The sequence below is a fragment of the Mus musculus genome, chromosome 15 (assembly GCF_000001635.26).
Source record: "Mus musculus strain C57BL/6J chromosome 15, GRCm38.p6 C57BL/6J".
Lineage (NCBI taxonomy): Eukaryota > Metazoa > Chordata > Mammalia > Rodentia > Muridae > Mus > Mus musculus.
The window spans coordinates 102,175,549-102,189,460 of NC_000081.6; the positions used below are offsets into that span (position 1 = coordinate 102,175,549).

Consider the following 13,912-nt stretch of genomic DNA (forward strand, 5'->3'; position numbering starts at 1 on the left):
TAGTCCCAGCACTTGGGAGGCAGAGGCAAAGGCAAATGCATCACTGTGAGTTCGAGGTCAATCTGGTCGACAAAGTGAGTTATAGGACAGCCAGGGCTGCACACAGTGAGACCCTGTCTGAAAAAAATTTCAATTAAATAAAGTAACTCAATATGCATTCTAATTATGTTGGTAGTGGAGTGTGTGGTTAAAATATACTCTACGAATACTGTCAAAATTGAGCCATCAGGCTAAATCCCCGTACTATGCGGAAAATTCCAGTCTAGAGATCATCACCGTGTTCTATCTCGGCTCAGAGGCCCAGGCGGCTCTGCCTCAGTCTCTGTCGCCCTGAGGCTTTTGGGTGGCTGAGAGATGCAAGAGCGCAGCATGTCCTGGAGGCTGAAACCGGATCATCTGAGGACAGAGCTGTGAAGGTCACCTGCAGGAGTGGCCGCCTCTAAAGGGAGGCTGGAGAACACAACTGCCCGGTGTTCTTGGGGCACTGCAGGTCCTCAGGTGGAGCACGGATCTGGGCCGAGAAGCACAGCAGAAGCCTCAACTGGGAGCCTCTTGAACAGTGGTAAAGGCAAGCACGGCAAGCACTTTACCACTGAAGTACCCCTCAGCCCATAAGGGCTCTGTGCAAAGCGTTTGCCTAGCAGTCTAGTTGCCTTAGTTTTGAGCAGGCTACAACCCTGGCTCTTTTTTGTTTGCTTGTTTTGTTTTAATGAGGATTTTTACAAGTAGCAGGGCCGGGCATAGCAGCAAAAAATGGCACTCATGTGGAATGCAGGAGGATCAGGAGTTCAAGGCCAGCATAGGTTAGGTGAGGCCTTGCCTCAAAAAAAACACAAAACAATAAACCTGATGTAGTGACGTGTGCCTGTAATCCCAGGAGAGGTGAAGGCAGGAGGGTCAGAAGTATATAGCTAGCTCAAAACAAACAAAACATAGACAGACAGACAGACAGACAGGCAGACAGGCAGGCGGGCTGAGATATGGTGCTCGTACCTGGAATCACAGCATTCAGGAAGCTACTGAGGCAGGAGAAGGTATGAAGCTAGTTAGCCTGGGCTACACAGTGAGTTAAGGATAGCTTGAGCTACAGAGTGAGACAGTTTCAAAACACTAGGGGAGGTAAGAAGATGGGGTTCTTATTTCCAGATAAAATCTGGGCCTGTCTTCCTTCCTCCTTCCTTCTTACTAGGTCTCGCTGTGTGGCTCTGGCTGGCTGGACCTCACAGAGGTTTATCTGCCTCTGCCTCTCAGTGCTGGGTTTAAAGGTGCCATGCCTGCCTGTTTTGTTTCTGATATCCCAAGGTGCTATTACATATGACTGACCCCACCCTGAGGCGTCTCTCCCACTACGATTCTGAGTAGAGACGATATCTCTCATGTACTTTCTGTTTGCTTGCTTCAAGTTCTCTATTGTTTAGTTAGAAATAAAGCTTTAAAACATACCAAAATATAATGGAAACCGCAGCTTTATTGTCCTATTTCAGAAGTATGTGATGTTGTTACACAATAAAATGGGGAAGCACAAAAGGTCTGAGAGGTTGATTTGGGAATAACCTAATATCCCGTTCCAGGGAAAACTGCTGACCTTTGGCACAGTTCCACCGACAGCCTTTTCCTATGTGATTTTTAGCCTAACTCAGATACTGTGATTCATAAACTCATATCCAGCTTTTCAATACATTGTACCATTTCTCTCATATTAATAAAAATTCTTTATAAACATAATTTTAATGAAAAATATTTCTTTTTTTCTTTTCTTTTTTTCTTTTTGAGACAGTTTCTCTGTGTAGCCCAGCTCTGTAGTCCAGGCTGGCCTCAAACTGGCTGCTTCTGTCCCCCCAATGCTGGTAGTAAAGGTGTGTGCCCCTGTGCCCAACTTAATAAAAGCATATTTCGTAAGAACATACTGTAGTGTGTTTAGACACCTTCCTGACAGCCAATACTTAGCTGGGAGAGTGAGTGTGTGGGAGCACACACAGTCAAGGCCACTGTTTCCTAGAAAGGTCGATTTTGAGAACCCAGGAGACTACGCAGAGCTTGGGTGGGGCAGAGAGCAGAAGCAGCTCACAGGTCCTGGCCCAGGAGCTCCAGCTCGCCCAGAAGGAAATCTATATCGGCCTGGGCCAGTATGGGGTTGGCCACCACCATTCGGAAGAAGTTGGCCCGGGTCCCATGGGGCTGGTAGCCAATCATCATGGTCCCCTTCTTCACCATGCGCTCCTTGAGCACAGGGGCCACCTGTGGGTAGCAGAGGGAGAGCTGAAGCAGCCGGCCCAGCTCCCTGCGCCGTCCCCACACCTCTGCGGCACACTCACTGCTCACACTCCTTTCCCACCACATGTAACCTGAGTGGCCTTCTCCGAACCCTGCTTTCTTCCTCTGTCTCCTCTCTCTAGGAAAGTTGGAGCTGGGAACCACCGAGCCAGACCTGTCTCTGATATTCAGCACTGCTACTCCCAGCCTCAATACCTTCTCCCCCCCTTAGTTCCCGGCATATTTCTGAGCTGTGCCATGTAATCTAGAGGTAACTTACCAAGCCGCCTTGAACACAAGTGTACACAGGGGACACCACCTCTGCAGTGACAGCCCCAGGAGGGCAGGGCGTTGATGTTCCTGCAGGTTACTGAGGCTGCCAGCACTAACCCATTCTTAGGAGTAAGGATATAACATATCCCCCTGCCTCTGCAAGCCTATCTGGGATGATGAGCTATTCCTGATCTGTCTTTGGCCTTAGTTCCAGCACAGACATCTGCGTGGTGCACGCTGGTGACTTCCTCTGGTAACCCCATCTCTGTTTCCTTTCTTTCCAGAAATATATTTTTCTCCCTACCTGCCCCCCATTAAAAATGAGGGTAAGGAGGTGCCTGCCATCTCAATAGGCAGGAATATGCAATACCAGGCAGAGCCAGCAGAGGGCAGAAACATACCTGCTGCTTAGTTCCTGGAACTGGGTTACCAGAGGGCAAAGACTAGACTACCTGAGACAGCCTTTGGCTGTAATCTGGACTCTCCTTCTTCCCCCGAAGGCTGGGAGGCACAAACCAGAAGCACACGTTGACGAACTCGGGCTGAGGGGAGGGATGAGGGAGGCATGAGTTGGGGAAGGAAGGGAGGGAGGAAGGAAGGAAAGAAGGGGTTGTTTCCCTGTCTTTGCTCCTGGTCCTTTATGAGGCTTCATGTCTGGAACAAGGTGGGGGCTGGGAGAGGCATTCAAAGGAGCCAGGAGTCCTACCTCCATTACCAACTCAAATCCTTCCCGCTTTTTAATCTCCTCCACCAAGTACCTGGGGGGAAAGGGTAAGAAAGCACACATGGGGGAAAGGAGGCAACAGGGAGGCGGGGGAGGCCTACAGAGGCCCCAGGAAGGCCATGGAGAGTGGAAGAGAAGGCGATCTGGGTCCTTCATGCTTACCGGGTGAGAGCAAAGGCCTGGTCGATGCGCCGCTCCAACCCCTGCCCACCCTGTGCCTTCCACATGAGCCATAGCTTCAGACAGTCCACGCGGCGGCCACACTGCACCACTTTGTCTCCGGTGTCCAGAGCCACATCGTAGAACTTGTCTTGCTGGAAGAGGTAGCTGGCCTGGGATCCATGGCAGCGCTTGAGCAGGTTCTGTGGGGAGGAAGCTATCAGCAGGTCGTCCTGAGGCGCTACGCAGCAGGGTCTCAGCTCAGTCTCCTCTCTCCTCCCTGGAGTTAGCAGCACTGAGGCAGCTGCCTGCCAACACAAGAGCTCTTCCCAAATTCCGCCCCAGATCCCTCCGACCATAAGAACAAGACAGAAATCCTTTCTGTCCCATGGAAACAATTCCCTGGGCACATGGAGCTCAACACGGGGTTAGGGTGGTCAGAGAGGTGTGGCTTCGGCTGGGAGAGCTAAGGGAGCACGTTAAGGCCCAGAACTCTCTGGTGAGACAGATAAACTAGGGTCTAGAGAAAGGAAGGCTGGGGTCTGGAACCAGGGCAGACCCACCGAGGTGTCCCGGAGAAGAAGAGCGGAGCACTGCAGCCCTGCGGCGAGAAGCTTGTGAGGGTTCCAGGCCACAGAGTCAGCCCTGGGTAAGACAAGGCAAAGCTGGGTCAGTGGCTCCTCCAATCAAGATCAAGGTCAAGGGTACCCTTCCCCTACAGCCAGGAAGAATTCCCATAATTACCCTCCCTCTAATCCAAAATCAATCATCTGTCCGTGTCCCATCTCACCCTCCCCAGGCTCCCTTGTTTGTGGCTATCCTGAGAACCAAGGGTTGGAAGGGAGGGGTTTGGGAGGGAGGCCATATGCACCTCTGGATCCCATCCAGGAGATGCCTGTGTGTCCGAGACAGCAGGACGCTCCCACCCCAGGCAGCCTGTGGAGCAGGAGGAACAGCGTGGGTCTTGGCCTCAGCGTAGCCCACCCTACCCCCGTGACCCAAGTCTCACTCACATCCACATGGAACCACAGTCCGTGTCGCTGGCAAACATCGGCAATTGCATCCAGGGGGTCAAAGGCCCCTAGCACGGTGGTACCAGAGGTGGCACTGACCAGAAATGGCACAGAGCCCTGTGGCCAAAAGGTAGAGGAAAAAGAAGCTGTGGAGTCATTGTTAGAACTGGTCAGAGGCTGTTGCTAGGCCCTGAGCTCTCTGCACGCCTTTCCCAACGCTGAGTCAGCCTCCTCTGAAGTCTGCAGGCAGCGGACGCTACATCTCAGCGGAACCTAGGTTTACCTATCTCCATGGCTTATGCTCTTTCAAAAACTTTTAATGTTGGGCTGGAACGACAGATCGACCAGCGAAGTGACTAGTTTGCAGGTATGTGGTGGACCTAAGTTCCATCCCCAGAATCTATGTAAAAAAAAAAAATAAGGTGAGGTATGGTGGTGGCACGTGCCTGTAAACCCAGCTCCAGGGAGCCAGAGATAGGCAGGCCCTGGGGCTTGCTGGACAGCCAGCCTCATCCAGCTGGTGAGCTCCAGGCCGGTGAATGAACACCTCAAAAACAAGGTGGATGACTCCTGAGTGCAACACCAGAGGTTGATATTAGGGTTCCACATGCACACCATGACATACGTACACAAACACGCAGACTCAGGAACACACATGCACATGAACACACACACCTACGAACATGAGCATGTAATATCTCCCCCCGCCCTTTTTCTTTTCTTTTTTTTCCCTCAGAGCTGAGGACCAAACCCAGGGCTCTATCGCTGAGCTAAATCCCCAACCCCAACATGTAATGTCTTACTGAAGGTCAAACACTACTGAAAAGCCCCCGTACTACAAAAGTCCATACTAACATCGGATTAGTAATTAAAAATAAAATTAAACTACTACAGAGAAAAGTCCAAGCACAGATAGGTTCACGGATGAATTCTCTCTAACATTTAAAAGGATGTACACTGCTGGGTGGAGGGAGAGGTGGCTCAGCAGCTGAAAGCACTGGAGAACCCACACACACATATAAAATAAATTTAAAGTAAATCTTGTAACAATAAAAGCATTGTCTGCTCTTCCAGGGGACCCAGGTTCAAGCTCCCGCATGACAACTCATAACTGTGTGTAAATCCAGTCTCAGAGGATCCAACACCCTCTTCTGGCTTTCCTGAGAGCCAGGCACACACATTGACACACAGATACACATACATACAGGAAAATCACACACACACACACACACACACACACACAAAAGCAAAATTAAAAACAATGAACAGGTAATACTAGCTCACAACTATCTCTTCCCCCTAAACAGAATACATAAAACCAACCAGAGCTGGAGACAGACAGCTCAGAACAAGAGCACATGCCTACCTGGGCTCCCACACCAAACGAACAAAATGCAAACAGCAACAAGAAGACACACTGTCAACTGTGTGTACACACACTGGTCAACTGTGTGTATACAGTGAAACATGAGCCCAAACATGACACCAAGAGGCAGGTGTGACAGTGCACACATGCAATCCCAGCATCTGGGAAGCAGAGGCAGGCAAGTCTCTGTGAATTCAAGGCCAGCCTGGTCTCCACTGACAGCTCTGGGACAGCAAGAACCACATAGTGAGACCCTGTCTCAAAAATGAAGAGAAGCTAAGAAAATAATCTCCTGTGGCAAGGCCTGGTGGCACTGGCCTATAATCTCAGCTATTCAAGCAGTTGAGGAAGACTGACAAGTTTAAAACCAGCAAGAGATACATAGAGAAACCCTGTCTCAAAGAACATCAATCAGTCAATCAACTAGTTAATTAATTAAAGTTCCAAAGTGAGCTATGGAGCGCTCAGTGATGGAGCACTTGCTTGAAATGTCCGCTGCCCACCACCCCACGTATACACACAACGCTACAGGAAGCCAAAGGACTGGCAAGCGTGGTACCCCGCTTCATTAAATTATGCTATGTGTGATGGTGCACACCTCTCAGCATGTGAGAGGCAGAAGCAGATGGTTATATTTGAGTTCAAGGCCAGCCAGATATAAATTCCAGGCCATTGAGGGAGGGCTACAAAGTTAAACTCTGTCTCACAAAATAAAAAATAAAGACAAAAATAACGTGAATGATGAGGAAGTGGGTAGATGGCTCAGCAGTTACAAGCACCTGCTACTGCTGAAGACCTGCAGTTAGTTAATCCTAGTGCCCACCCCGATGATGATGACTTATAACTACCTATAACACTAGTTCCAGGGAATCCAACACCCACTTCTGGTCTCCATGGGCACTGTGCTCACATGCATGCCCATGCACAGTCACACATAAAGAAAATTAAAATTAAAAACGAGCCTTTAAAAATTTTAAATAGCCAGCAGTGGTGGCGCACGCCTTTAATCCCAGAACTTGGGAGGCAGAGGCAGGCAGATTTCTGAGTTCGAGGCCAGCCTGGTCTACAGAGTGTGTTCCAGGACAGCCAGGGATACACAGAGAAACCCTGTCTTGAAAAACCAATAAATAGGGCTGGTGAGATGGCTCAACAGGTAAGAGCACCCGACTGCTCTTCCGAAGGTCCAGAGTTCAAATCCCAGCAACCACATGGTGGCTCACAACCATCCGTAACAAGATCTGACTCCCTCTTCTGGTGTGTCTGAAGACAGCTACAGTGTACTTACATATAATAATAAATAAATCTTTAAAAAAAAAAAAAAAAGAAAAACCAATAAATAAATAAATAAATAAATAAATAAATACTATAAAACACTTAAGATATAAAAAGAAACTTTGTGCTCCTTCCTGGGTTAGGTAAGATATGATATCCAAACACAGAGAACAAGGCAGGGTTGGGGGCTAGGGGCAGCAGGATTCCCCTGGTAAAGGTGCTTGCCTTCATGTCTGACGATCTGTGTTTGACTCCTGGGTCCTTCAAGTGGCAGAAGGAGAGAACTAACTCTCAGAAGTTGTCCTCTGACTTCCACATGCATACTGGGGCACAAATGCACTCAAGAGGCTGAGGCAGGAGAATCACTCTAAGTTTGAGGTCAAGTTGGGCTACACAGCAAGACCCTGACTCAAAAAAAAATTTTTTTAAAAATGGAATTATCAGTAAGTAATTCAGCTTCTGGGTATGAATCCTCAAAACTAAAAGCAGTTTCCACCATCTGGGTCTGGTTCAGTGAGCCCCTGAGGTTCACGGGTTGAAATTTAATTCCCACTGTAAAGCATTGAGAGTAGAAATTTAATCCGACTGTGATGCCAGGGGTGGGGCTTAGTGCAGGTCACAGGCTGAGTCCTTATGGTTGACTACTGGTAATTGGATAAGAAGAGGGAGAGAGACCGGAGGAGACACCCACCCTGTCCCTGTCTCTTGTCATGTGACACCCTGGACTGATGTGGGGTGCTCTGCCAGCAAGAAAGACATCACCAGATTGAAGCCTTGAACCTTGGACCACAGCTGTGAGCCAAAGCAAACCTCTTTTCTTTATCAAGTCACCCAGCCTCAGGTATTTCACTGCACTAACTAAAAGTAGATTAATCACCAGGTAGATTTCTGAGTTCGAGGCCAGCCTGGTCTACAAGGTGAGTGCCAGGACAGCCAGGGCTACACAGAGAAACCCTGTCTTGAAAAACCAAAAAAAAAAGTAGATTAATCACATGAAGAGGCAGTTGTCGGGTGGACGCAGCAGTGCTCACAACAGCTAAAGTGTAGAAGCAACCCAATGCCTATTGATAGATGAGTGGATAATCAAAATGACAAATACAGACAACAGAAATTAAGTTACAACATGACCTTCTAGACACGCTCACACTGTATGCAAGCCCTAGTCCTCTGGGTCGCTCTGAACAAATGTCATAATGCCCCTTGGCCTGTCAGGAAACAAACTGAAAGCAGAGCTGCTCTTGCCTTGAATGTCCTCCCCTGACTGAGAGTGTGGAGCATTGGCAGCCCCAGTCCCAGGAAAGTCTACCTGGATGGGGAAGGCTGTGTGGATGTGTGGGGTGGGGTGGGGTGGTGTGCTGTGCGTGTGTGTACATGTCTGGGATATGGGAGGGGTGGTGTGTGTGCATGGGGGCTGTGCGTACATGGGAGGGACTATGTGTATGAAGGGACTGTGCATGTGTGTGTGTGTGTGTGTGTGTGTGTGCATACACATGAGTGTTTGTGTGCATGTGTGTGCATTAGTGTGTGTGCATACACATGAGTGTTTGTGTGCATGTGTGTGCATTAGTGTGTGTGTGTACACATGAGTGTTTGTGTGCGTGTGTGCGTGTATGTGTGTGTGTGCTGGGGATGTAGCTCAGTTAGCAGAGTGCCTCCAGCACTCATGAAGCCCTGGGTTAATCACCAACACAGCTTGAACCAGATGGTGGTGCATGCTCATAACCTCTGAACTCAGAAGGCAGAAGCTGGAGGGTCAGGACTGACAGTTGTCCTTGGCTACACAGAGGGTTCAAAGCCCACCTGAGTTACAGGAGACCCTGTCTCAGAGAGAGAGAGAGAGAGAGAGAGAGAGAGAGAGAGAGAGAGAGAGAGAGAGAATGAATGAATGAATATGAATGAATACCCAGTGCTGGTGAGCATGCAGACAAATTAGACCATCACGTGCTGCTGGGGCTGGAAAATGGCACAGTCACTTTAGAAAACAGGGTAGGAACCCCTAGCCTTAGCCAGGAACTGAACAGGCTCCTGAGGGGAGTCAGTTTTCTTTAGGGTTTAGCACTTGGGACCACACTGCAATGAGCAGCATATACTGCCATCAGTAGGCTACTGTATAGTGATGGAAATGGTGGTGATGATGATGGTGGTGATGACAGAGAGGACATAGGTTGTGATGCTGTCCTTCTGGAAGGCTGAGTTCAATGCCCAGCACCCATATGGCAGCTCACAACTGTCTGTATCTCCAGTTCCAAGGGATATGAACTCTGCATGCAATGCATGCAATATGGCACAGACATGCATGCAGGCAAAACATCCATTTACATAAAATAAAAATGAACTAATCACTTATCTATAAAAATACATCTTTTGGAAAAGAGAGATGGCTTGCAGTTAGAAGCACTGGCTGCTCTCACAGAGAACAGAGGTTTGGTTCCGCTGAGCAGTGGTGGCGCATGCCTTTGATCCCAGCACTCAGGAGGCAGAGGCAGGTGGATTTCTGAGTTTGAGGCCAGCCTGGTCTACAGAGTGAGTTCCAGGACAGCCAGGGCTATACAGAGAAACCCTGTCTCAAAAAACAAAAGGGGGAAAAAATTTTAAAAAACCCAAAGGTGACATTTGGTATGGTGGCCTACACCTGTGATCACAGCACTGTGTAAGCTAAGCCAAGATCAAGTTTGAGGCCAACATGAGCCACACACTGAGTTCAAAGCCAATCCATGCTGCCCAGCAAGAACTTGTCTTAAAGTAACAGCGGCAGCAGACAGCAGCTAACGTCAGCGCATCCACACACAAAGCCACTCTGAGCGTTCTACACACTGATTAACTGATCCTTACAACAACCTTCTGCAATGACTTCTATAGTACATCCATTTCGCAGACGGAGAAACTGACCAGAGATACATCTGATCTATCAACGGGCGTTACAGTTTTTTCATTTCATGCTTCGTTCCTGGAAACATTCTCACGCACAGAACTCTACAAGCCTGTGACAGTTAACAGCAGTTCGCTGAGTGAATCTGCAGACAATTATATTTAAAAATTGCCACGCACAAAAAACATGTCCCATTTGGAGGCGAGGGATGATGGCCCACCTCGTTCCTAGGCCAGCAGTGCTCACCATGCCTGCACAGCCTCCTCACCACCTCCCTGTACTGACCCTGACCCTCAGTCCACAGAAACCTTCCACACTATGATGCCTCAGGCACCAAACCCCCTTGGGACTCCCTTGGAAATTCAGAGCCTAGCCCACCTACAAGTCTCTACAGCATCTCTGACACTAACAGGTGTGAAAATAAAGGAGAGGTGTGAGGAGAATCTCCAGCAGAAGAGCTCAAATCACCTTTCCTGAGGGGACAGAAGGGCCCACCCCACCACCCAGAGCTCTCGCTCACCTCAGCCTCTGCCAGAATGATCTGCCTCTCCAGGTCCTCAGGGATCATCCTCCCTCTGGAAAAGAAAGACGCTGAGTGAGTGGAGAAGACTCGGGAGCTCTAGACCAGGGGGGGGGGTCACCTGACACTGCTGGGTAAGGCAGCGGGGCAATGCAGAGGCCACAGTATAGACCAAACCTCAGAGCACAGGGTGGGATGCTAGTGGGCAGTGAGCAGCAGAGGCAGGCAGCAGGTCTGAAAGAGGAGCGGGTGGGGGAGGGGAATCGGGGTGAGGGCCTGAGGCCAGAGTGGTTTTTTGGTTTGTTTGGTTTTTTTTTTTTTTTTTGGTTTGTTTTGGCACGTAGATGACACAGTGTGCCCAGCTGGGTCAGGGCCATGTCGGCAGAAGACCTTCACCTCTCATCAGCCTTGACCACTCGGACACTGTCGGTGCCAAGTCCCAGAAAAGCAGCTCCCTTGGTGATGGAGTAGTGACACTGTAAAGACACAGAGAGCAAGTCAGTGTGACCTGAGAGGGGTCAGAGGTGCTGAGGATAGGAGGGCAGAGACCGGCAAAAGCTGTGCGAGCTGCGATCGATGGGACCTGGTAGCCAGGGTTGTCAACGGATCTTGTTTTGTTTTGTTTTGTTTTCTGACAGGGTTTCTCTATGCAGCTCTGGCTGTAGACTAGGCTGGTGGATTCACCTGCCTCTGCCTCCTGAACGCTAGGATTAAAGGTGTGGACTACCACACGGCTCAAGTGTTCTTGTGAAGGAACTGTGTTGGATTCTAGCTAGAGACTTAGAACTGGTGGGGCTGGAGACTCTCTGTATTTCTAACAACCTCCCGGGCAATGCTGCTGGACCATGAACTTCCCTCAGAAGTGGAACCTGTGTCCCCCCACCCCACCCCCACCCCTGCCACCCCGAAGAGGCAAAATAAGCAGAAGCACGTATTCGGCCTCCTTAGAAGGGAGCACAGCCACTGAGGGCAGATAGAAGACTTGAAGGGTCTCTGACTGAGCCGGAGGAAGATCACACTCAGGAGTCCCCGGTCAGGCCTGTGACTCTTCCCTACCTCCTTTGAAGTGAAGAGAGCCAAGGGCGGCAGGGCCCGGAGGCCCCTCTGCTTGCAGTCTGGGTAGCGCTGAAAGCGGGCCAGGTTCATGGCGTACATGTTGGAGATGGAGCCACCTGTCACAGGCGGGGTGGGAGATGGAGGGAGAGCAGGGGAGGCAAAACTGACGTTTTCTCCCCCACCCCACGACCTACCCCCCCCCACCCAGAACTGAACAAAGAAGCAGGCATCACATTATCTCCCAAGCCACAAATTCCCAGGGTTCACAAATAGCACATTTCACGGAACAGCTCCAGGACCAGAAAACCCTGTACACCCTGAGCTGCCCGATAGAGACGCAGTCCCCAGACGACGACCCAGAGCACCGAGATCAGGGGAAGCCTCTCCACTGCCCAGCCCAGTGCAGCCAGAGAGGAGACACCACGACCCTCCACACTAGTTACACAGAACAAGAGAGAGTACAGGAGGCAGACCCTTTACCAAGACCCAAGGGAAGCCCCCTTCTCACATACCAGGACAGAAGACCCCATCCCCAGAGTTCCAGCCCACCAGGGCACGGAGTTTCTTCAGCACCTCCTCTTCCATGAGCACAAACACGGGGGCAATCTCATATGTGTACCTGCCAGAGAACATGGGTGACAGAGGCCGGGGTGAAAGCACTGCCCAGCTAAGTCTTTTAGGCTAAGGGGAGGCGGAGGGGATGAAGTAAGGATCCCAAGAGAGAAATCGGCAGGTGTCAAAGAACCAGAAAGACCACATAAGAAAAATAGTCAGGAGGCATAAGGAGGTTGGCAAAGGAGCCCAGGGACGGACAGCCGGGAAAACATTCTGACTGACGAGGGGCATCTGTAGAAAACAGTGGCAAGAGGTAGAAACCACTCTCCTCTCCTACCCAGATGGCTCCCCCCAAGCCAACCCAAGCCCTTTGTGAACACAAGGCCCAGATGGCTCACTGGCTAGTGTTGAGGCTCTCCGTGATGATGCGCCCAGCCAGAGCATGGGGATCTAACCCTGAGAAGAGCTGGTTGAAGAACCGGGGGTGACCTGGAGAAGAGGAGCAGGCAGAGGACTCAGGTTGGAGCTGGGTACCGGGGGCCCAAACCCCTCCCCCCAGGCTCCCAGGCCCACCAGTCTTGACACTGTAGTGAATCACAGTCCGGCAGCGCTCCAGGATCTGCTCCCGGGACTCGCCCTGGCTCTGCAGCTCCAAGTCCAGCAGCTGCTTGAGTTCTTCAGGCTCCTTCCATTCGCAGACCTAGGAGGAGAGGCCAAGGCACAGAGATCTTAGACCTCGGGCTGAGATCCGGCCATCACATAACAGATGCAAGGCATCAGCAACTCCCAATTAAGACAGGTCCCGGATGTCTTCACAAGTGTGTCCAAGCAAGGGGAAACAAAGGACGTGACCCTGAGTGCCAGCTATGAGGTACACCAGGAACAGGGATGAACTCAAAATGACAGGCAGCAGGAGGGAGGAAACAGAGCCCACCTTCTCAGAGGCACTGGTCCCCTTCAGAATGGCCTCATCTACAACAATCCCAAACACGTCCTGGAGCAAGGCCTCCACAGCCACGGGGTCCCCATCCAGGGTCCTGAGTGGTTTTGAGTCAGCCATCAGGATGAAATCTGCAAGCAGGGTGAAGCCATTCCTCATTCAGCCTGCTGAGGGCCCCACCTGGACCCCAGCAAGGGCTTCTACCTGGCGGGGGGCTGAGGTCCTGGCTGAGTTCACATTAGGGCAGTGGCAGTATCCGAGGAGATGGTGGGAACAAAGACGGAAAGGCAACCAGTGCTGAGCAGGGGGGCAATCGGGGCCACCGACGCGACACTTACCTTCCAGCTCAGGAGGGCTCAGAGAAGGATCAGACGAGCTGGTGACAAGGTACACAATGGACTTTTCAGAATAGGGCTAAGACAGAAGCAGAGGGAGCAGGATAAAGCCAGAGTCACATGGCAGTGGCATTACTCTCATGACCCTTGCCCGAAAGAGAACTTTTACAGATTTGGGACAGGGACAACAGTGAGGTTCCCTGCATAATCATTAGCCGACAGAGCAGGGCGGGGCACGAGAAGCAGGTGGCACACTTGCCTCAGGGAGCTGCTGTGAGTGGAGAGGAAATTCCCACTGTGAATCTAAGCGCTCAGAGGATGGGAGAAGACTGGAGGAAGGCCAGGGCAGAGAGACCCAGGAAACAGACCAGGGAGGGCCTGAGATGTGCAAGACACCCCACAACTGAGACTTTCCAGAACTATCCTAGCTTTCCCTCCTCCCTCTCCCCCCCCCCTTTATTTTTTCGAGACAGGGTTTCTCTGTGTAGCCCTGGCTGTCCTGGAACTCACTCTTTAGACCAGGCTGGCCTCGAACTCAGAAATCCGCCTGCCTCTGCCTCCAGAGTACCGAGTGCTA

At 50.8% G+C, this 13,912-nt stretch overlaps 1 protein-coding gene across 37 annotated transcripts in view; it reads right to left on the minus strand.

Annotated features, from left to right (window-relative positions):
- Positions 1–1,448: 1,448 nt before the first annotated feature.
- Positions 1,449–13,912, minus strand: part of Csad (cysteine sulfinic acid decarboxylase) — a 28,056-nt gene continuing 15,592 nt past the window's right edge. For 7 of the 37 annotated variants that reach the window (XM_017316617.2, XM_017316616.1, XM_017316613.1 and 4 more), the window contains 14 exons: positions 13,339–13,414; positions 12,995–13,131; positions 12,634–12,760; positions 12,459–12,549; positions 12,018–12,124; positions 11,506–11,621; positions 10,846–10,925; positions 10,450–10,504; positions 4,423–4,539; positions 4,281–4,345; positions 3,973–4,054; positions 3,413–3,612; positions 2,979–3,284; positions 1,449–2,238 (listed from right to left, as the gene is read on the minus strand). In XM_017316617.2, the coding sequence (XP_017172106.1) occupies positions 2,208–2,238; positions 2,979–3,284; positions 3,413–3,612; positions 3,973–4,054; positions 4,281–4,345; positions 4,423–4,539; positions 10,450–10,504; positions 10,846–10,925; positions 11,506–11,621; positions 12,018–12,124; positions 12,459–12,549; positions 12,634–12,760; positions 12,995–13,120 (1,503 nt within the window). In that variant the 5' untranslated portion in view covers positions 13,121–13,131; positions 13,339–13,414 and the 3' untranslated portion in view covers positions 1,449–2,207. Of the gene's footprint in view, positions 2,239–2,978; positions 3,285–3,412; positions 3,613–3,972; positions 4,055–4,280; positions 4,346–4,422; positions 4,540–10,449; positions 10,505–10,845; positions 10,926–11,505; positions 11,622–12,017; positions 12,125–12,458; positions 12,550–12,633; positions 12,761–12,994; positions 13,132–13,338; positions 13,496–13,912 lie in introns of those variants that run through there. The other 30 variants (XM_030248579.1, XM_030248578.1, XM_030248575.1 and 27 more) reach the window with 12 other exon arrangements.